The sequence below is a fragment of the Varroa jacobsoni genome, unplaced genomic scaffold (assembly GCF_002532875.2).
Source record: "Varroa jacobsoni isolate VJ856 unplaced genomic scaffold, vjacob_1.0 scaffold_734, whole genome shotgun sequence".
NCBI classification, from domain to species: Eukaryota; Metazoa; Arthropoda; class Arachnida; order Mesostigmata; family Varroidae; genus Varroa; species Varroa jacobsoni.
The window spans coordinates 132,520-154,912 of record NW_019213636.1 but is presented as its reverse complement, the minus strand read 5'-3'; the positions used below and the strand labels follow the sequence as shown (position 1 = coordinate 154,912).

Sequence of the window (22,393 nt, the reverse complement as noted above, 5' to 3'; positions counted from 1 at the left end):
ATTTAATAAAAGCTGTGCTTGTAAGTTGTTCAGGTAACAGGTAGCCATTAGCGTCAAAATCTGTCACAGCTCTTTGTTGTTGCCATTGGACTTTTATACTATTTTCTGCTCTTCGTCTTCTTGTCCTCCTAACGGGTTGCTGAGTAAAATAAAGCAGCAACATGAAAAAGGTAAGTTCATTAAACCCTAAGTAGAGTCATTCTTAATTATTTCATTCTGTTATTTTATTCTTATTTAATATATATATATATATATATATATCACCCAGTACACGACACTACAAGCGGTTTCTTTCAAACAAAGTCAATGATATGTTGGCTTGAATCCATACGCCTTCATACAAATACACCATTTTGGGTAGAAAATAATTTTCTGCCATCGGCGTTATCGATCATGTTGGATCTTTTCTCGGGTCCATCGCACGAAACATCTCTCTTCTTTCATACAGGTAATATTTCGGTGGTTCCTCCACACGAAACCTTCTCACATTCGTATAATTAGCTACGTACGGAGAAAGAGCAATTCTGCAGCAATTGTTGGTGTTTCTTAGCTTCGCATAAGAGCACTTCCCGTTTTTCCGGCCAGCGATTTACCTGAGTCTTGAAAAACCTGATGTTGTCGTTCGTGTAGCGCCAGCATACAAAATAAGCCCACAGCCCACCAAAAGAAGGTTCGAGCGAACTTTAACAGAATTGTTGAAGAATGAAGCGTAAACGGACGAAGCATAGTTCTTCACCCATATGCTACACTTTGATACTGGACAAGAGGTTCTTACAACCAAGACGGATGCTTACTTCGTCTATATGAATGATATGGTAAATAATGTATCCATGGTAGCAAAAATGAAACAATTTATGATTGAATAAATATTATATCGATACTTATAGCAACAACCGCTCTACTTGTGTCATCATGATTCAGCAAATGTATAACTTTGATCAATTAATCAGCACAGCTGTAAAATGTAAACTTTTTTTATAAGGAGCCAAAAAATGAAAAAGTGTTACTTTTGGAAGCAAAGTTAGTGGTGTTGTTTTTAATAAATCATCGAGATGATGACGTGAGGTGGTTTCTAACCTGACCGATTATACAAGTTACGAGGAATCGGCGTGGAACGGGTACAGTTGGCTATGGCACATATGTGCATCAATGTCACTTCGTCCACATAGGCGACTCATAGACCTCTTCTTTCCGACGAGTGTATGTAATAGCTAATGGCGTCAAAAGTCACTGGCTTGGAAACAATAGGAAAAGAGTGTGCTCTGAGCGCGCAGGAGGCGGTAAGCGTGAGGCCAGACCAATAACGTAGCAGGTATACAAGTATATGGCACCGTAAATGAGAATCGATCTCACGGGCGCTACTTGCTACCTGTCCCACAATATAGAAGAGACTGCGAGCGCTCAACGGACAAACTGTTTACGGTTTCCATAATGGTAGCTTTTTATAGGCAAAGGCTAGAAACGTGTAGGAGGCCAGCCCAAGAAATGTTGGTTACTTCTCTACATTTTCAATGATTCGTGCAATTAGAACTTAGAGTATCAACTTCGAAACCATCTGTATGTTTACGACGTCTCGGGGCTGCAAACAAAATTATATAATTAATAATAAATAAATCGAGCAAATAAATCGATATTGACACTAAATGAGTCGCCATTAAAACATTAAATTAAAGACATCAAAATAGATTTCCATTATCGACATATGTGGATGCGTATGTTTTAACCATATCGGTCTATGAGTTTAAAAAATGCCACCTGAAAATCATCACTTATGCTTTGTAAACCTATTATATTTTCACTTTTTTTTCTGTGCCAAATTTCCTGCCAGCCTTTTTATACAGTGGTTCAAGATGGTCCTGGGAGAACGTTAAGCGATTTCGAGCAAAAACCGAAAAACACCTGGGAGTTGGGGCACTTGGAGGCAGCCAGGCCAAGTCTCCATAACAAGAAGTAGCAACAAGCATTCGCTTGTTGCTACTTCTTGTTGCTTGCATAGCACCAATTCAGCTTGACTAGCAAGTAAGAACGGCTTCGCAAACCAGGCCGTTGGTGGCCATTGGGTGGAAATAATGAAAATGGGCGTGATCAGCGCGCCTGCGTGTACTGAGATGCTACCTGAGTACTCCCCACCAATACCCACGATAGGGTTAGCCCAGATTGTTAGGTAAGCAATTGCGTATAGCACTGATCGAAGTGCAGTTGCAAAGGGGAGCAGGGGGTGCGCTCATGATCGAGTCTTGCTTCCTGCGCCACTACTGGCACTGCTACCAATAGCTCTTTCAACTCAGGCGAACGAAACAGGGAAACTCCACGCGAGAAAAGCGACCAAAAAGAAATAGAGGGAGAAGGCGCGACATAAGGGAGTCGAATGGAGTACCCAGTTGGGTCGAGGTGAGTCCGCCGTCGCGGAAACAGCGTAAGGATGGTGCCGGTGTCTAAACGCAGACATTAAGAGCACATCAAGACCAGTAGCAAAGCACGCTAAGTACACGAACCCCATTTTTAATTCCTGAATGGCCGTGGATATCAGCAAGCGCGTGCTTGTCGACAACTAGAAATGCTTAGGGTGGCTAATGCTGCTGACACTAGTAGCCGTAGCAGTAGTACGTCGCTGCATGCATGGGACATGTAATGCTCCGTAGGCTAGCAGCTATACAGAATTAGTAGGCATTAATTATCGCTTATATGGCTTTCTATAATATCGTATGAGCGGCAGAACAAGTGACCAAGAGTGGCATAGCAATAAGCCATGCGTCAACGATGGTGTGGCGTTACGATAGGCAGTATTTGTAATGGTTGGGCCAGCTAGCTAATCTAGTATAGCTCAAAAAACGGATAAAAAATAAGGAAAAAAGCGCCTGTACAAATATAGAGTATTGCCTAGCAACCAGTCGTAAGAAATAGGCAATTTTCAAAGAAGAAGCAAGAGTAACTGCGAAAAGAATGGGCGTCTATAAAATCTGCCTGCCAACGACTTTAATTTTCATACCAGCAGTTACTATGAATTGCAATACTTGTAGTACTGTATATGTATTTAATTACTTACGCACCCACTAACTCCGGTCGCCATTTATTTATAGCGAGCCTTCTTACTATAGTGCTTTTGTACAATAATGAGATTTACTTCGTGAACGAAATCACATAGAACTCCAGTGAACATTAGAGGCCTACTGCAAACAACTAAATTTCACAGGGCACGAGACGCGTTTCAAAATTACTATTGAAATTTTGCTCTAAATACGAGTATACCAGATCGCATATTTTTTTTTTATCCATTATTAAGTAACGACATGCTAATGGTCGTGGCTGATAGAGCTCCCTAATCCTATATGGAAGAACTCGCTAATAACAATAAACACCATGTTTATCTACAATGTCACGTTGAGCGTGACCGTTGTGGAAAAACAGATAATTACATTGTTCATCGTGGACTAGCGACGATGACGTTTCGCTGTCCGCCGCTTCGTGACACAAGGGAACCTCGTAATCTACGGACGATTCCGACGGGGGCGCCGGCGGAGGCTGCAATGAAGTACGTTAGTCATACAACAGATTAAACAACAAGAATTATCCAACAGTATAAGTAACCATACAAGTGTCATCCTACATAAACAACAAAACGGCTAAGGAGTTCACTAACGTACATTTTACTCTGTTTTTGTTACTGCATTCATTGTTTCGTAACGATTCTTCGTAAGTGCTGGCTGAAATTTCTCCTTTTATTGCCTATAGTAGTATAGCCAAAACTCAGCTTTCCAGTGCGTAGGACAGAAACTGGGTTTCGCATAGAAACACATTACTTTCCTGTTAGTCCTACAAATCCTCATGATACATGTGGGTTAAATTCGGCTACGAAGATGTCACGTTGGCAGCCCCATCACTGCCAAGTCGCTCAACATTTACTGGGTAGGATTGCGTAGATTTCTGCTATAGAGAGCAGTCATTAAGTATCAACAAATATCATTTGATAGGTAAACAGCCAGACCATATGGTGGTTTGAGCGAGAGTATTTATGATGTAATGCAAAGTATGATTTGTTCGGCTTACCAAGTCAATAAGTCCTCCAATAGTGGCATAAAGCATGCAGTTGAGATGTATCGAAACCGGCCGGAAAAAAAAAAAAGTATAATGTCTAGATCTTGGGCTGTTTAACGTGTTGTTCTAGTATGACAATTATATTATTCTCAGACCTATACGCGTTGAAGAATAGAATGACCGTCAGTACCTTGTACTTAAATACGTAAAGAACCGGCACCCAAAAAACAGCCCCGGAACAGTGCCCTTAACATCAATAGTGCCGTATCGTGAGATATCACGGATGGAACACTATTCATGTAGGAATACTACTCGTTGAACGAAAACGAAAACTACTGTTAACTAAAAACGAGCGAGTCTTGTACGTGCACTTGGGCCGATGCATAGGTATGCATGATGGTTCTTGTCTATTGTTTGCTATGTTTAGGTTGTCGTGTCGTCGGAGGCCAATGCGGCCATTTTTTTTTACCCAGGCCACAAAAATACACTTTGCGCTCTTGACTGAATAAGAATTTCGTTGATCTTCCTGAAATCAGCTTTTAGCCAGTTGATTTCAAGAGTGTTTTTTGTGCCGTCCAGTTGCTTAATTATCACTAAATATAATATAATCTATTATACTATATTTTCTAAGCGCAGCGATTGTTAATACAGAAAATGTTCAACGTTCGAAGCTTCGAATCCTGAGCACAAGATATGATGCTACAATCTATACAAAAATAGAGCAATTCGAAGAGCTAAAAAACGAGCTTTGCAAGCGGATGTTACACTTAGCCAATAATAATAGTCTATTATAAAAAAGTAACAAGCAAAAATTGCCGTTAACAGTAAAGTACATTCATGTAGCATTATGTCCATTCGCAAATTTCAATTTACTCTTATGTGGACAGGTATACACAGGTTCACGCGTGTGAAAGTAAGAGTGTCCCGATGTGCCTAGGTTAGGAATTGACAAAATCTCTCCAAACCAATTGCTGCTAGAAAAAAGGACGAACTGATGATAGCGAGGAAAATAAGATCGAGGCACGAAAGCACGACTAGCGCCACTCGATCAACTTGAAAACGCCATATAAACACGTGCCATAGATGGGAGTGTTCGATAACTATTACTGATGGTATCTATACGGTGGCGGCTGTCGCTGTTTAATGGGAGAATGAAGACTGACTGTTGTTGTCGTCGGCGTCATCTTTACCTGCGTCGGAATCGGAGGCGGAGGCGGCGGGCTTGTCGGACGAGCGGCTGAACGCCTTCTTTGTCGACTGCAGATAGAAACGTAGAGCATAAATGAGCGTATGTAACTTGTAAACGTGAGAGGAAACGACGCTTAACGAGGCTAGTGTGACACGTGTAAGATAACGTTGCAAAGGGCTCAAAGGCCGCATTCATATATATAGTAGACATGTAAACAGATGTATTTGATACGCATCTTTTAGAGCCTGCATGAAAATATATACGTTGGAAAAACACTAGAGATAACTCGGCATGTTAAGTATGATGAAAATTCATAACTTTTCAACGCTCTGGTAGTTTCTAATCAGTGCACTTAAAAATAATTTCTTCTTCGAAACGCGCGGTCGACTGCGATAACGTGTGACGGCTGCTGAATATGATGCGCGATCACACCGTCTCGATTGAAGGACGGTCACCATCACAAGAGCGAGGGTTTCAAGATGTCAAACAGCGTTAAAACTGCTAGAACGTGCCGCGTCTCAGTGTTGCTTGGCACAGCCAGTCGATTCCGAACATCCATCGCTCTATAAAGACTCTAGTCTGTTTCACGTGACGTTAGCGATTAAGTAAACAGTACCTACTTCTCAAAGATGTCATTTTTTAGCCACGATATACATACGGTTTTAAATATTTCCGATTTTCCCGAAGTCGTTACTTACAGAGCGTACGGTTTTGTGGGGATGGCCGGGCGCGGAAGAGGTGGTCGTTTGCCCTGGCTGCCGCCCACGACCTGGAGGCCATTTGATGACGCTGAAATTTTACAGGAAAAAAGAAAGAAAGCGATTCTGAGTGTCCACTTCCATTACACAATACAAACGGACATTATTCCTCAGCTGGAAGATGGAGGGACGCTAATGCTTACGCTTGCCCGATATGAATTACTATTAATATTAATCACACCTACAGTTATAAGATACAACATAATCCCTCATGTAAAAAGTAGGCAATCAATTGCCTTTGTCATCCAGGCGCTACCGGATCTCTAGATCGCTTAACGGCTCAGCAACCTACCGATATTTCCTATATATCAAGTCCAGCCGTGCTCGACTGAAATGACTAACCCTTACAAAAAGAAGTGCTTTCATATTTAAGTATAGATTTTCTATACTTAAATATGAATACTATGGTAATATGTGTTTTGAGGATCGTCTACGAGGCCACGTCATCGTGACGCTTAATCGTCCGCACAAAGACGAAGACATTAACATGATTGCATATGGCACACACGGACTTATTATGTAGCAGCACGGTCAGATTTGGATTAGCAGAAAATGTGGGATCCGCTCTAGTTTGTAGCTTGTCCTGTCTGAAATTGAAAAACCAAACACTAATCTACTTTTCAACGATACGTCTATCAACGATAGACCGCGAAAAATACACTCACACACTTGAAGGATTTTAGGCGATCGCATTTTTCTCTACGAAAATCCTTTGAATAGTCTAACGACCAGTCATTTTTCGCTGGAAACGGGCACGTCTAATACGAAAACGTCGCATCTGAAGTAAGCACTCGTACTAGGCCAGAACTCGTGGATTTTACTGACTGCTTCACTGACAAACGTTGCTTGCACAGTAGCGGCATCCTAATTGAAGCTCATGACACTACACGGCAACGGCCATGCGATATAGCAGATCGGATTGAAGCAAGGGCAACTCCTAGCTTAGTAGTGTGCTTACGGCAGTAGACCATAATAAACTTTACCGATATCATTTGCGTTATTTCCACCCATGTTTGTTTGAATTAATTAACTAGCACGGTAAAAGGAATCTGTCTCTTGCCCCTCGCGCCCTGGGCAAAATTCACTCGCCCAGATTATCCCACGACGGTACCATTTGGATACAATGTGTTGTATGTTTTTAACTTGTAAACGAAATTAGACCGCCATGGTTCTTGGATATTATATTTTTTCTCCCCTGCTACACAGGTCTAAGGACGATATGTGTACAGTAACCATACTTCTTCAACAAATATATGTAATACGACGAGTGGCCACCGATATAACAGGTATTTTTTTTTACTGGAAAAATTAGCCATTTTGATCAATTTGAAGCTAACACGAACCTTTAATGACAAAAGAAAGGTATTCACATTTATTCGGTAGAGTAAGTCTTCTTGACGCTCTAGCTTTCCTCACATCCACAAGCGATTCTAGCTAAACGATTAAACAAATAGGGTAAATATAGATGATCTCGACATCAAGACATTCTGGCTGACCCGAGAGGTTTGCTGGGGTTTGCATAGCGTTTTGCTACTTTTCTCCTACTAATACTGTTAGTGTATTTCGTGCAAGTGGACTAAATTGCTTACACGAAATACACTAACAGTATTAGCGATAACGAACTCTGCTGGGAAAAGCCCATTGATTTACCTACTTATTATGCGATCAGCACTCAAAATCCTAAGGTTCCAACTGTGCGGTATTACGTTTCCGCAATTCTTTTTGGCGTGTATGTTTAAATTTACCCGCGCAACTTGTTCCTGATTCCAATCTAATTGAATGCATATAAGCTGCACACATACGGCAGAGTGGACAGTTTTATCTGCATAATGATGCCGTTACCCTCCAGTGGATCGAGTTTAATAGCTGCTGACCAGAATCTCAGTGGAAATTTACCCGATGCGTAGGATGAAGCTTCGGACCCGAGTGAACTGGCATCGTCTTTCGGTTCACTCGACGAGTTGTGGCACACGTAATCGGGCGAAGCGGCTTTATCTGTAATAGTATCAATTTAAACACACACAAATGTATTTAGTTGACGTGACACTCGCCAATGAATCATAGAACCAGTTTACATTTGCTGTTACTAAATCTTTTTATCGACGTATGGACGTATCATATGCTTTATTTGTCCTACGTCCTGCGGACGGCACATTGGGGCAGGAACCGATGTACATCGATCATAGACGCCTATTATAGCCATTTGTGTCCGTATAAATTTCCCGTACGGCTTCCATTCTAACGAAGACTAGCGTCAATGGAACGCTGCCACTAGATGAGTTATTCTTCTGTGACAGTATGCGTCGGTCTGGGCTTTTTACCCAACCAGAAAAAGTCCTTGTTTTCTTTTGACGACCTTCAGTCGGTGGCAGTCGCTTACTTCCATGCCGGACACCGTCACTGTTAATAGATATTGCTATGATATCGTATGTATTGAAAAGGTTAATACGCTTAGGTGTATTGCGTCTTCGTCGCTAGAAGTGTTCCTACAGCCATTTGTAGGAAGTTCATTAAGAACACATGACACTCACGAGCCACAAAAAGTTCGAACGAAAACATGGAAGTACAACGTATTAACGTAAGCAGAAAAGACTCAAGCTGGCCGGAGACTGAATAGCACAATACCATATTGTTAGAGGGGCAAAGACGTATATTCATAGAGCTAGATACCTTGAGATATAGGACGATTATAGTAAGCTTCCGTTTATACGCAGCCAATGACACATAATCAAATTTGAAAGTACGAGAACAATACATTACCATTTTTCCCTTAGAAATTGTATGTATGTATGTAGTGGATATGCTAGCGTATTATTATTATTATTATTATGATGGACAAAATAAAGCCTATAGCGTTTCGTCGTGGGAAATCGATAACGCTGTCTGGGTGGAAACGACACGTTGCTCAACGTTTTGCACTCAGTCTGCGGGTATCATTTTTTTTTTCTCAGCATATTTGCTTTTGTACTAATATCTCCTATTGCCATAAGAAACTATATAACACTATTATTACGCTATTGACTATCATCTGATTCTACGTTCTACTTCTGCAAGAAAGATTTAACGGGATACTAATAAACGCTAAGTAAAGCTCGTGGGTAACGTCCAGTATGCGGTAGGTACGTTCAGAAAGCCAACTAATGAACGATCGGTAATCTCGATCTGCAGTGACTGATCATCTAATCGTCTTCAACACGATCAGTAACATACAGTAGGACTGTGTTGTTTTTCGAAAGTTTCATGTCCTTTCGTCGAAATATTTTGTCTGGGTCACCCTAGATATCTACCGCAATCGTCAGAACCACTCTATCCGACGCCTCAATATTTTCAAACGCACGAAAGGTACACAAGTCCTTAATTTGGACGGAAAGGCTCAGAGGGTGCCTCTGGGCATTCAGGTACCGTTTCCACACCTGACACACCGCATCGTTGCTATTACGCGGAGCCGATGTGCATTTCCTTCAGATATAATATGCACACTGTTTACTAACGCTTATAATAGTAGCCAACAAACGCCGATCTCTGAGTGTTCCGCAAAATACAATATAAATAGCATTAATTTTATATTTCACAGAATGTTCAGCAATACAGTTTCTTATATCGAGATTTGCTGGGCGATAAATCAAAAAGTCGTATTTCCCTTTAACTTAGATTTACTATAATGGCACACATCAACCACTGGTAGTTCACTGCGCACTTCTCTCGAAAACATTTCACGCCAACGTGAAATGTCTCCCTTTCATTTTTGCGCTTCAAGGATCTCTAGAAATGGCGGAAGCCGACGAGCATTTATCCGATTAAATTGGACAAGAAAAACACTAACTGAATCTCTCACTAGACAACAACTGATCGAAGACTAAGTCTTCGTTTTGAGCGTCACTATTGACAGCAGCAGCGGCAACAGCGATTAGTAAGTGAAGTAAATGGACGGCTTCCGCCGTGACTAGGTTGATAAAGGTCAGAAACAGCTATGAAATGCCTGTGACAAGTGTTAGATCGACGAGATCTTGGTTCTATGGCATTGAGTAATGGCTAGCTGTGAAGACCAATCGACCGTGTATCAAGAGATCCATTTTTATATCTGGATGCGCTTTTTAAATAGCAACACAAAATAAACGATAGATTTGTGAAAACGACGCATCTTCTAACTGACGTTCGACAATAGCCGGTACCAAGAATGACGTAATCGTAATCCGCATCATCGATAGTTTTGTTACCGATCGATGCGTTGCTTTCCTAGTTGAATTCACGACAGGTTCTGACGAAGACCATTACAATGATAGCAGTAATAACGATAAATTATCGTTATTACTGCTATTATAAGTTATTTTGGGAACTTAGAGACGCGAGCATTTGATAGTTGTTGTTTATATGCTGTTGCTCGTATCACAACACTAATAACATTGACATTAAGATAACTCATCCTATTTGCTAAGTGCCCTAGTTTTGTGTATTAAAGGAGTAATGCTATGCGATAGTATCGTTAGCCCCATGTTTATGCATGCGATACCGCTAAAATATAGTTCGACGTAAAATATATCAGGTCACTTGTTCTTCACTTGACAGTCAGCAGTCAACAGATGGACAGCTTAAAGCTAACGGATGAACCGCGTAAAGTCTACTACTCACCGATTTCGTGTAACGTACAACAACGTGCACAACGCATCCGGACAACGAATCTAAAGGAAATCAATCACTCCCCTTACGCTTTGGCGCCAAAAATCTCAAGCTAACCACTTTGGCCACACGTTGTTTCGTTCACTCAAGGCCTGCCCTTCAGCCTCATTCCCAGAAGTGGAAGAATTCCTGACGATTTCTTTTCTTCTATCTGGGCTGCTAACCTTCAATGGGCCAGCTCTCAATCGTGTTATTCGCAGCAAGGACCTCTGCGAGCTGGGGAAGCGGACGAGCACTACGGGCAGAAAATACAGATACGCGCCCCCATCTCAACGAGACTCGCCATATCACATATAAAGTGACCGTATCTATCTGGTACTAGAAGAAGATACGTGAATGTGTGAGTGTGCGTAGGGTGATACAGGTACCCTAGCGTGCTCCTCTCCGAAGTCAAAAATTAGTGACAAGTGCATCAAAATGAAGCAGCACGCCATATATATATATATCTTGAGGCTGTTAAACGCAACAAAGTCTGTCTATGCAGCGGTGGTAAATTTTAGAAACGCAGTAAACTGGCAAAAAAAGACAGATAAGGAAAGGGCGGCTTTTACATTTGAATTGTATTTAGGCATTTCGGATAATAATTAAACTATAGTATTTTCATGATTTATTGTATGTCTGCATCCTACAAATATGTCTATACACATATATACACTTATGTATCGGGATAGCTGAAAGCGTAGATCAGTAATTTCGGTTTCAGGATTGTCAAGCAAGTTACCTTGAGCTGACGACAAATAGCTCATTTGCTTTAGTGTAATTTATACATTATAGATACATACTAGTAATTTTTATTACTTGATGTTATTTTTGCTTTGGGGTAGTTGGTGAGTAAGCTAGACACAAACGAGGGCGCAACATTTAGAACGTGAGGAAGTGAAGCACACGAAAGGGATACGTCAAGCACAATAAAAAAAATAGTTCGATTTACGAATCGAAAGCGAAAATAGGTGGTGTAATTGCTTGTCGCCGCTAGGGCGTTGACGGCAGGACTTAGTTAAAAAACAAGGTATTACTTGATGATGACTTAATTCGATATAATTTTGATGAAATGAGAAAAAGATGATGGAAACAAGCTTCGTCGTCGTAAAATACAAAGGCTCTATGAAAAGTAGAAATAATAAGCGGTTGAAAACTATTCCGTTGGACCAAATTATTTCAACACATTTCGATGTGTCATGGACAACAACGAGGTAATTTTTGCCAAGGTTGAATTTGATTGTGGACTACAATTGAAGCTATACTTTTGCTGTACAGGCGTATGGTGCCATAAGCAACTGAATCTTATTCCAGTAAAGAAATTATATGTTCACAATTGACTTTTATGTTGGCAGTAGGGTATCATTAACACGAATAGCGTCTGATATGATAACGCCATTTTCTACTGAGCGCTCGAGGTAAATTATAGGTACCTTTGAAACAGCAGTATGCCCCACCCGGGTGCATTGTATGACTTTGCAACAGATTTCCCCATCTATAATTACACTGAGAGCCAAAGCGAAGAAAAGATCTGTAGTGAATTTATATTGCAATATTTTCGTTTAACATACCCAGTTCTCGCGAAAGAAAAAAAGGCATTAAAAAATGCGGTAAGTTGCATTCGGCTAGTATATACTCTCCTAAAACACTGACCTTTGTCCGACAAACGTAAACCTTGGGCTGGGTTAATTCAATCAAAGACTTATAGTCACGGACTGCTAACAGTAAGGGTACACAGATCATTAGAAGCCTGTCTGATTATTACGGCCTCTTTTGGCTTCCTTTGCCATGGCAATATATTTTGGCAGTCACTTTGTTTTTAAACATCTATCTATGGGACCTTGTAGCATTGATTAGCGAAGATATATCGGAAAGCTTTGTCGATTCACTCCTCTTACATGCTGATCCCTTTTCTGTATCCATCAGGCCAGCCAATATCTTGCCGACTTGTCCTCCCTTTAGCCTTTGTGGGTCGCGCTCGCATTTGAATGTATCTTGACAATGGGAGCAGGCAGTTTATTTCCTTCAGAGGCCTCTTTTTATTTCAATTCATCCACGAAAAGAAAACAGACGTATTTCGGACGTGCATATTTGATAATATAGCTAGCCAACGCTGTGTCAGGCTATATCCAGCAAAGCACACATCGACCTTGGGCGTAACAATTGTGTCTTGGAGTACGTATGTTTCGCATCGTATGTGGCATCCCTCTCTGCAAGAAGCTAACTGGCTTTCGCTGTTCTCGTTCGTAATGGGGTGCGATGCGCTTAAGATCAATGAAAAACGTACACAACTATATTATTGTAACATATGGCCAGAATGGCGTCTATTTTTCCTAATTTGAAAGTTGCAATATTATTATGAAAACACACAGTTTTTCCTATAATGTATTAAACTTACCCCATTCTTTCTCTTCCAGACAATGGTACATGCTAAAGCCTGTACGACGCGTGATGCATTACTAGCATAAAATAGAAGATCAAGAAAAATCTATGTCGTCCACTTATAGTTTTTACTCTTCAAGCGACGTAAACGCATCTTACAGCTCGTTACCGATTGCTGTGGCAGTTCTGTTTGTCGTCGACGATTTTCTTATTGGGTGCGTTTGTAACAAGGAAGGGTCGCCCACGTAAACTCGTCTGAAAGTAGCCGGCTACACACGACGAGAACGGGAGCCTTAAGAGACTTGCTTGTTTCGTTAAACGTAGTTGACGCGATGGCTGGCTTCTACTTGGGAACATTTTCGTCGGAAAGGCGGCCAATCTACTATATAGCCGTATTTGGACTACTTGTGGTCATTCACGGTTATCGTTGTTGGTGTTTACGGATGTGTTTCTCTTATTCGATTGGCTACACCTGTTGAATACCGTTCTTTCACCAACTCGACAGCTCTTGCCGAAATCGGGATTGTCGATATCTCCGCGTACAAAGTTTTACTATTGTAAATATATGCGATCCGAATCTCTTTAAACGTGTTAGCATCGTGTCGTCTACTGTCTTTTTTCATAAAAACATTTCGTTAGGTCTATTTAGCTATTCACGATGTTATCACTGTACAGTTCTCGGATTCTCTGAGTTACGACATGTTTGCAGGACGACATGCGTTGCCCCCATTGAAGAGAAATTTGACAGGCAACGTTATTATGAAGCGAAACATCAGAAGATGGCGGAAGAAATCGCTATGCACCACATCCGTGATCACAGCCCCGAAATACGTAGTACATTCTGGTCTCATTGGCCTGAGATGACCCGTGTATGAATAGGCTGTCATGATATATTTAGCTGACAGTGCACGTAGCACGCTGCGGAAGCTGAGCATATGTGTGTCACTAGATAGTGCACGTAGCATATGCTTCAAGGTTTAAAGTCAATGTTTTTTTAATTTAGATGTTTAATTTAGTTGAGGTGAGGCGAAGATATAACAAAAGATACATACAACACTCTCAGCAGTTGTGCACATCATTCTGGGGGTGTGTGTGTGGGGATCTGTGCACTCAACGAGGAATCAGTGCAACTGAGCCGAAAGCTTCAATGACTATATAAGATCATAAACAGCGTTAGACAAATGGAGCTTTTAGCTTTCGTCGTCAACTATGACAGCTACGCGCGACTTTCAAACCATTTCGGAGAGCAAGACAATCGCGTCAATTACTTGTAATTATGCTTTTTGCGGTTATCCGCGTTTGGTAAACAGTTTGCATTATACATCAACGATGTACATGTATTTAATAGATGCAACTATACCAAAATTAAGTAGTCTTACGACCGCACATCTGTAAGGCGTAAGGCTTAAAAGTTATGGTTCGAATTTCGATATATACACCTCTTGGTTTTTCAGAAAAAAAATCGATTACTTAGGTTTTACCCCCTACTTTGACGGACCTTTGGAGTAGTGCTAAGCAACGGCATCGAGGCTAGTCATCGATGAAACAACTAGAACTTTATTTTCGAGAAAACGAAGAACCTTAAAGGCCCGATGATCTTTACGTCTTACGCTAACCTCCGCGCAGCTTAAGTTTCCAACGACAACATAGGATCGGCCAACAAGCACCATTAGATATACGCCTCTAGGCTGTATTGGCTGGAGGCGTATATCTAATGCTGCTTTGATTAATTAATGGTTGCATTGCTGATGCGATTGATTACCATCTGTAATACACTATGCATATGTATAATTTTCGTACTTACCCGGCATCACCTCAGGCGGCATATCAACTCTGAATGAAACCGATTCCCGATCATCTTCGTCATAGCTTTCGTCGAAATCAGTGTCTCCGTCGATGTCTGATACTGACAGGTCTCCGTCATCGTCGCCTTCGCCGGTTACACCCGTGGCTCCACCAAGACCTGCTCCGACCCCTAAACGGCCAGTGATTGAGGAATTAATACCAAGATCGACAAACAAAAGAAATCATTAGAAATACACATATTTTCTAAATGTGACCACAGTCGTCAATTGTCGGGATAAGGATTTCTTAATAAATGTTGTCAATAGTCTGTGAGCACTAATTGAAACGTATATGAACTATAGATATACATATATCTAAGTATTAAAACTAAGTGCTTCGTGGACTCGAACCATAAAGCAGCAGGATTTAAATAAAAGCAGGATATCGCTTAAATCTAGCACGATGTCTTACCATAGACTTATGCTCTTATACCGGCATAGTCTAATGGCATACAGAACAGATACGGTGTTCGCTTACGTTAGGATCGGGGGACTATTGCATGTTACATATACATTGTCTTCGAATTTACTAACATCATCGAGAATACTTCATGTGGGCATGCTTTGAAGCTGGTACCTCATATTGTTCGAATCTCACTTTTAGCGCAAGTACACCCTTTTGTCAGGGTAAATATCCATGAGTTTAAATGCTATATTAGCTTGAAAGCCAATTGCTGAAATACGTGTACTACTGCAGAGGCCATTTAACAACCGCGTACGGCATAAAAAGTTTATGCAGGAATCTAAGGTGACCTTCCAAATGGCAGGTTTTTACAAACATATCGTTTCAAAAAGGACGCTTTGTCGTTCTGCCTCGTCAATAGGCGCAATAGGCATATGCGTTTGATTGGTCCTGTTTCTCGTGAGAGTCGTGACTGCGTTAAAGGCCATAATTTCCCTTTTTTAATTGCATCCTGTTTAACTTGAAATGGTCCTAATTTACACGTTTTACTCTAAGCAGTTCAATCCAAACAGTGTATCATTAATCACATTTGGATGGAATTAATTATCGTCTGGAGGAGAAAAATCCTACAACTTGACCAGCGTATGTTTAGGGTACTAACGCTTCTTCGTAAAATTTGAGTTCCACGTCAAACGCCTATTGATTCAAGTTAGTCAATAGTGGTTATCCATCAAAACCATCTTTATATCATTAGAAAAGTCCAATTGGGAACGAACCACCGAAGAACGCAAAGTTCTGCGATTTTCTCTGTTTGTTGCCGTTGATAAGATGGCAGATAAAACTGTATATATAAGACAGTGATCGCCTCAGCACATTGCCTCCGGGGTTAACGTTTTTCATTAGCGATCCTCACGCCAGCAGATCTTGTTCAGGGGCGAACAAAGCCAATTTTGCGTAGGCCAGTGTCAGACAGGCAACTATAACACGGGGACAAAAGTAGAATATCAGCGATTTTTATACAGACGCCGACAACATGCTACCGAGCTCAGACAACACAATACACCGGCGAGGTACGACCCTGTAATCGCATACGTACGTCAGAAATGCACACACTACACAGAGAAATGTGTGTAATCCGACTTTTAAAGGAGCTCGCATGTTTCGTTAGCAACTACCGTACACAGATTGCTCCGAGTTATCAATGCAGTCACGGTTCTACTAGAGAGCTGGATTATCTCGTAATAATTCAGTAAATATGACATTAACAAAAAAAAAAAAAAAATCACCAAGCAATGAATTTGTCAAGCAGTTTCACTTGTAAGATTTGCCATCCGTATTAGGCAGTATTCGATAAATTATGTGCTATTTTTGCGTGTTTACATTAACGTATGAGTGGATCACATCCATTTAGCTGAATGCTAGGTGTTGATAAAGTAAACGCGTGTACTAGAATAGATAGCGAATAGATGATTGCCACAAAACATATCTGTTAGTGTCCTGAAACTTGTAGAGGTAAGCAAATAAAAAAAAAAAAACAAAAAAAGAAAAACGAAGTCACCTTGTATTCTATGAAATTGAACGGTGATTAGTGGGCATATCACAACGTACCGATACGAAAGTTTGCCCATTCGTTTATAATCATTGTATATTGATGTGATAAAGGACCATTCTAGGCACCACTAGAACCTGATTGAAACACTGTATAATTATCACGTTAGAGCGGCGTTCTCTACGATTTATACATGACTACTAAACGATGCCGTTTTGACCAGTTTGATGATAACGGACCTATGACCCGCCATAACAACATAGATACGAATAGAGAAATTATTCGATCACAATGTAAATTTATATTTCGTATACTACTTATGTATCGCCAGCTTCTTCATCATATTAGAAATATGATCAACTTTATAACTATGATACTTTACAAAACTAAACGTTATTTTTTCATACCCGACCGATATTGAACTAATTGTCCAAATGTATTCGATAAAAAGCGATCACTCCGGAGTTTGAACGATTAAAAATAATGGCGGAAAATAAAAATTCGCTCAGGCATTTTATAATGGATCACATAGCCTTCTAGCAGTCCGATTTGTATTCATCAATGACAGAAGTATTTCGAAAAACGATAACGTATTAATGTCGCTATCTATGGCAGCGTGTTACTATCGCCAATATCTAATATAAGGTGAATTAAAATGGTTGTTTCCATTGTCGTCGCTACACGCCACCCTTGTGACTTCATGTATATATACATCGAACTACCTTACAAACATATGACATGCATTAGTTCAATACTTACGGACATCGTGTCCTACGGATAGCCGTTTTGTCTTGAGGTCGCCTACCAGCCTGAAACATCGAACAGAAAAAACCGAAACAGTACGGAAACATCAGTGAACCGCTCTTATCACAAAGAGAAGTACATATATACACTGTAGGCGTACCCACACAGAAATCAGCAAACGTGCAACAACGAATGCACGCGATCGCACGAAATACTTGAATACATTATTGAGACCCACTCGTCCATCGTTCGTTGTCCAAAGACTGTCTGTTCTTTGTCCCCCCCACCTTCTCATGGGTAGCTAGCTTTCATCCAAATATTAACAGCAAATCTCTGCTGAAAGGCCCTTGCAAAAAGTCAAAAGGCCACCATCAGCTGGCATTCATTCCCCCCCGCCGTTCCGTTAACTATAACTAGCTACGTTTTCTTTATCGGTACGCTTATTGTATCCATTTGCTCGAGGTTAACTACAATATCTCACCCGGGCCATGACACTAAGGGAAAAACCATTACAATGTACAGTTGTCGGCCAAAACCGATACCGCGACCACTAATGTGCCTTGTCATTGAGCGTCGCCGCAGTAAATAGCAGCGACTAGGCTTTTTGTTTTTCGGCGTCGCACGTACATGCAGGGCGCTGGTCACAGGCTCTCGTAAACGACGGGCTAACATAATAGTCAAAGGGGGATGATCGCGGCCGGGGTCAGTGGGCACATTATCATGATGGATTATTGGAGCGACCGCAGGCTGCCTATGGCGATCCGCCTTCAATTTGCCTTTATCCGCCGGGCCTAAGCCGTTCGGTCCATCGCGATACTGACGAGTGGCAAATATGATAGCGGTAGACTTACAGTAGCTTCGATACATTATTTAGATACCTTACAACTATAACATACGCAGTCTAATAATGACACTGGTAAATCGAGAAGGAAGATTCGAATGAATGAACCAGAAGCGGACGGACAAATATTGACGTACAAGGGGCAAATGTATTCATTGGTAATCATATAATTGAAATGAAATAGGTAATGAGGATCGAGACAGGTTGACGTCTCGTAAGATGGCTATGCCTACCTAGATAGCCCGTTTGGGAACATATGCTCACGTGTTTTAGCTTACCCTCAATATTCTTTCCCGTAACACATCTACCTACTTACGCCGTATAACAATCGTACATATTCGCTTTGCTCTTGTTCTAGCTAGACTAGCGAAATAAGTTCTCGTTATGGTAAGTTATGGCAAGCGTGTAGACGTTGTTCCGTTTGTAACCTATCATGTAGTAGTGAACTTGCTGTATTGTGCAGCTAGGAAAACCGATGTTGTAACACACGACGCGAGTTCGACACGTAGCAATGGTGGAAAAAGCTAAAAACAGCTGATTTAAAGGCGCAATGCCTACAAGTTCACTTTTACCTGGGACGTTCGACAAAGCTTGTACGAGAAAATTTAAAAAAATATAGGTTGTAGGTGATTTTTATTTAGTAAAAATCAGTATATCGTCCTTAATGGAACTGCTGCTGCCTATATCACAACCAATTTCGAAGACTCAATTTAACTTTTCATATAGTCTTTCCTTAGCCTTAGATACCTATTGAATAGCAGTAGCAATGATTGGTGAAATTTATTTTCGAAATTCAATACTCTCTATCTTATTATAACCCGTTTTCGGGCTGAATCTGAATCTGGGCTATTCTGTGGAAACGTTAGGGATTCTAACTTAAAGAGAAAAACAAATATCAAATAAAGCACAGCTGACGCTATGCTTCTATTAATTCCAAAGCGAGGACTAAATCAACGAAATCTTTAATAGCTGCATAGAAAATATCACAGACCAAAACGATATCGATTTTACAGTGTTACCAGTTTCAAATGAAGAATCAAACTTTTCACGTTGTGTAATGGGCAATTTTCTCGATGACAGACCATATTTAGATTAGATAACTCAAGTTCGTAACTTTCCAAGTTCTAAAAGTTAGCAAGCATGATCAGTTCAAGATCAGGACACCCTGAAAACTACCTTTTGAGCACTGGTGACCAATTAGATTTTTCGAATTGCGCAAGACAGATATGCAGGCCGAAAAACGTTCGTTGTATAATCATAACGGCGCGTTGATAAAAAATAATGAATACACGCAATTAGGAGTTACGTTCACGTCCTTATGCGACTTCTCTTTCTCCGTTTTTTTTTTCCATATTTCTCCCATGTTCATGACCAGATAATTATCTCAGATATTTAACCGACACATAATTTTGTTTAGCCTAATGTAGTTAAACCTGACATTTGTTAGATTTCGGAAGTAAAATGATTCTGGTTACATTCATTAGCTGTCTGAGTTTAGATTTTACTACACTTCATATTCAGCTGGCAACCTATGGCTCTGAGGCAATCAATGGGCCTTCAGTTCCCTAATTCATTAGCTGATTATATGTTCTACTTATTATTGGGGAACACCCATCGAAGTTATTGTCGCAGTCTCAGAACGTTGAACTAGCGTGCCCGTTAGGACGGTGTGGAAAAGTAAGCGTGTCTATTTTACAACAGAATAGGTCAACTCGATAATATCCGATTAGCCAGTGATCAAAATGTAAAAGTCACCAATTGTAAAGATCAATCCATTTAGCGGAATAGTTTCCCCCTGCACGCTTCCAGACCGCCTGATCTATATCTTTTCATCTCGCAGAATATAACAAGCTGGTAACTAAATAAATCGTGCACTCACTGCTTAGCATTTTCTGCTCGAGTCTTGCATTCGCTTACTGCCTTTGCAATTTGCCTGCAACAGAGAAAATTTTCAAGCTTAAATTAGAATTAGTTATAATAGATCAAATAGTATTCAAGGTACTCTAGATAAGGCTTCGTTCTTGTAATATCCAGAAGCAGGTCACAGATCGAGCAAATATGTGATCCTTTGTTCCCACAAAACCTATGCTATGTAGAGTGAATGAACGGCACCCGTTCGATTTCTACCGTGCTTTTGTAGAAAAGCTATCTGACAATCAAGGCTAACTGTTTCCGTCAATGCCGAAATAAAGCAGCCATGTTTTAGTACGAATCATCCGACGTCATCAACAACGTCGACCAATACTAACTACTAATGATGCAGGACATCTGGTTACACATCACCTATGTTCTACGTTATAACTATGGCGGAAACAAGGCTACGATATCGCGTCACGAATAAATCTGCAGTAAATTAGGTACACCGAACTTTTTTTTCCTAGATAATAGAGTTCAAAAGTCATTTCCAATGCTCTTGGATGACAGTGTGTTACCCAGACCATTCTTCGACAGGTAGCAGATTCGTTGTCTACTAGCTGAAATATGGTTTATATGAGTCGTCCTTCGGAGGTAAGGTGAGGTAGATTGTTTCACACATGTCGTGAATCAAAAAGACCTTTACGTCCCGCACAGTATTATATTTAAACCGAACGGCTCGACAAACTGGTTAATCGGTTTAATTGGACGTATTGAGCACGACTTCTCTCCCTATCTCTCCTTATCAAGTTGCACCAGTTAACTTTCAAGCTAGGTCATAACATCCCTATACAGGCTTCTGTTACGAAAGATACGAAAAAAAAAATCAATCAAGGTAGATTGTTTTCAAAAACTCGAGTCGGGCGCTAAAAAAACGCTAAATTCTATTTTTTAGGATAGAACTATACAGTACCTCGCCATTGGCATAGTTTCATGGGGTGTAACATTAGAGAGAAAATTGCCACATAATAACTATACGCACGTAAAGAAAATGTATCTGTTTAATTGTACAAATTCGAGAATGCCAATACTATTATCAGTTACGCTCTATCTGTTAAAAAATGTTTTCTGATGATGTCGACAGCTTTCCTAACGCTAAACCACCAGCATTACGAATGCGGATGTACTCCTTCTTTGCCCGATGTCCAGTTGCAAATGGAAGTATATTACAGTTCTTTTTTCTCGTGCTTGTGCAAGAAGGGCAAGCGTGCGTTGCCCCCAGCGTATCTAATAGCTTTACGTATACAATGAAATTAGTACTGACGCTTTGTTCCTCTCGGCGTTATCTTCTGGTTCATTGGCGGGGCCCTTAGCAGCGTAAAATGTCGACCTCCCAACCCGACATCTGTCTTTATCAACAACTACTAAGTGGACGTCATCATATGAATCGATTGATTTCCGATGTCCGAGGAACTGGCTTAAGTCTTCCGCCGTTAAAGGCATTCCGACTAACAAAGGCAATGACTGGTCGTCTGTGAACTAGCTAACCGGAAAAGCGCAGATATCGGTATATAAAATCTAATCCTTGTACAACAGTTTTTCCTCCAGTGAATGATGCGTTAGCGGGCCGCATCCAACATGACCTTTTTCTGATGATTCCCTTTTTAACATATATATATATATATATATATATACATATATTTTGCCTCGAGTTGATTGGACTGTTAAAGTTGGTGGGTCCTCAAGGCTTGAAACAACTTGTCTGAATAGCTGTTCTTTGTTTCTCACTATAAATCGACCGCACGCTCAAACGCACGCAAAACATAACACAGATACATTAAGGCACGAAGTTGATCCTTGCAGCTGTAGGCGGATTCATTAATAACACGTGATAACTATGGTCCGTATTAGTCAGACATACGAATTCGATCGGCGTTCACATGACTTTTGTGCCCTATAAAGCGAGCAAAAAAAGAATAAAGTTGATCAACTCTATTTCTCGTTACCGCACGGAAACATCTGAGTACACTTAACGAACATCGTATCCCTACTAGGCGCTGTGATCTCTTGCTACGGATTCTGAAATTCTGTCCTCCCAAATCGAACAACTCCTTCGTTCCTCCGGACTTTCTTGCCGA

General features: G+C 40.7%; 1 protein-coding gene across 3 annotated transcripts in view; it reads right to left on the bottom strand.

Annotated features, from left to right (window-relative positions):
• Window positions 1-22,393, bottom strand: part of LOC111263103 (uncharacterized) — a 123,536-nt gene that overhangs the window by 6,930 nt on the left and 94,213 nt on the right. The window contains exons 1-8 of one of the 3 annotated variants that reach the window (XM_022837917.2): window positions 21,580-21,911; window positions 20,281-20,334; window positions 17,576-17,625; window positions 14,825-14,995; window positions 7,879-7,977; window positions 5,923-6,013; window positions 5,226-5,292; window positions 3,417-3,522 (exon numbers count right to left, since the gene is read on the bottom strand). In XM_022837917.2, the coding sequence (XP_022693652.1) occupies window positions 3,417-3,522; window positions 5,226-5,292; window positions 5,923-6,013; window positions 7,879-7,977; window positions 14,825-14,995; window positions 17,576-17,625; window positions 20,281-20,334; window positions 21,580-21,758 (817 nt within the window). In that variant the 5' untranslated portion in view covers window positions 21,759-21,911. Of the gene's footprint in view, window positions 1-3,416; window positions 3,523-5,225; window positions 5,293-5,922; window positions 6,014-7,878; window positions 7,978-14,824; window positions 14,996-17,575; window positions 17,626-20,280; window positions 20,335-21,579; window positions 21,912-22,393 lie in introns of those variants that run through there. The other 2 variants (XM_022837914.2, XM_022837915.2) reach the window with 2 other exon arrangements.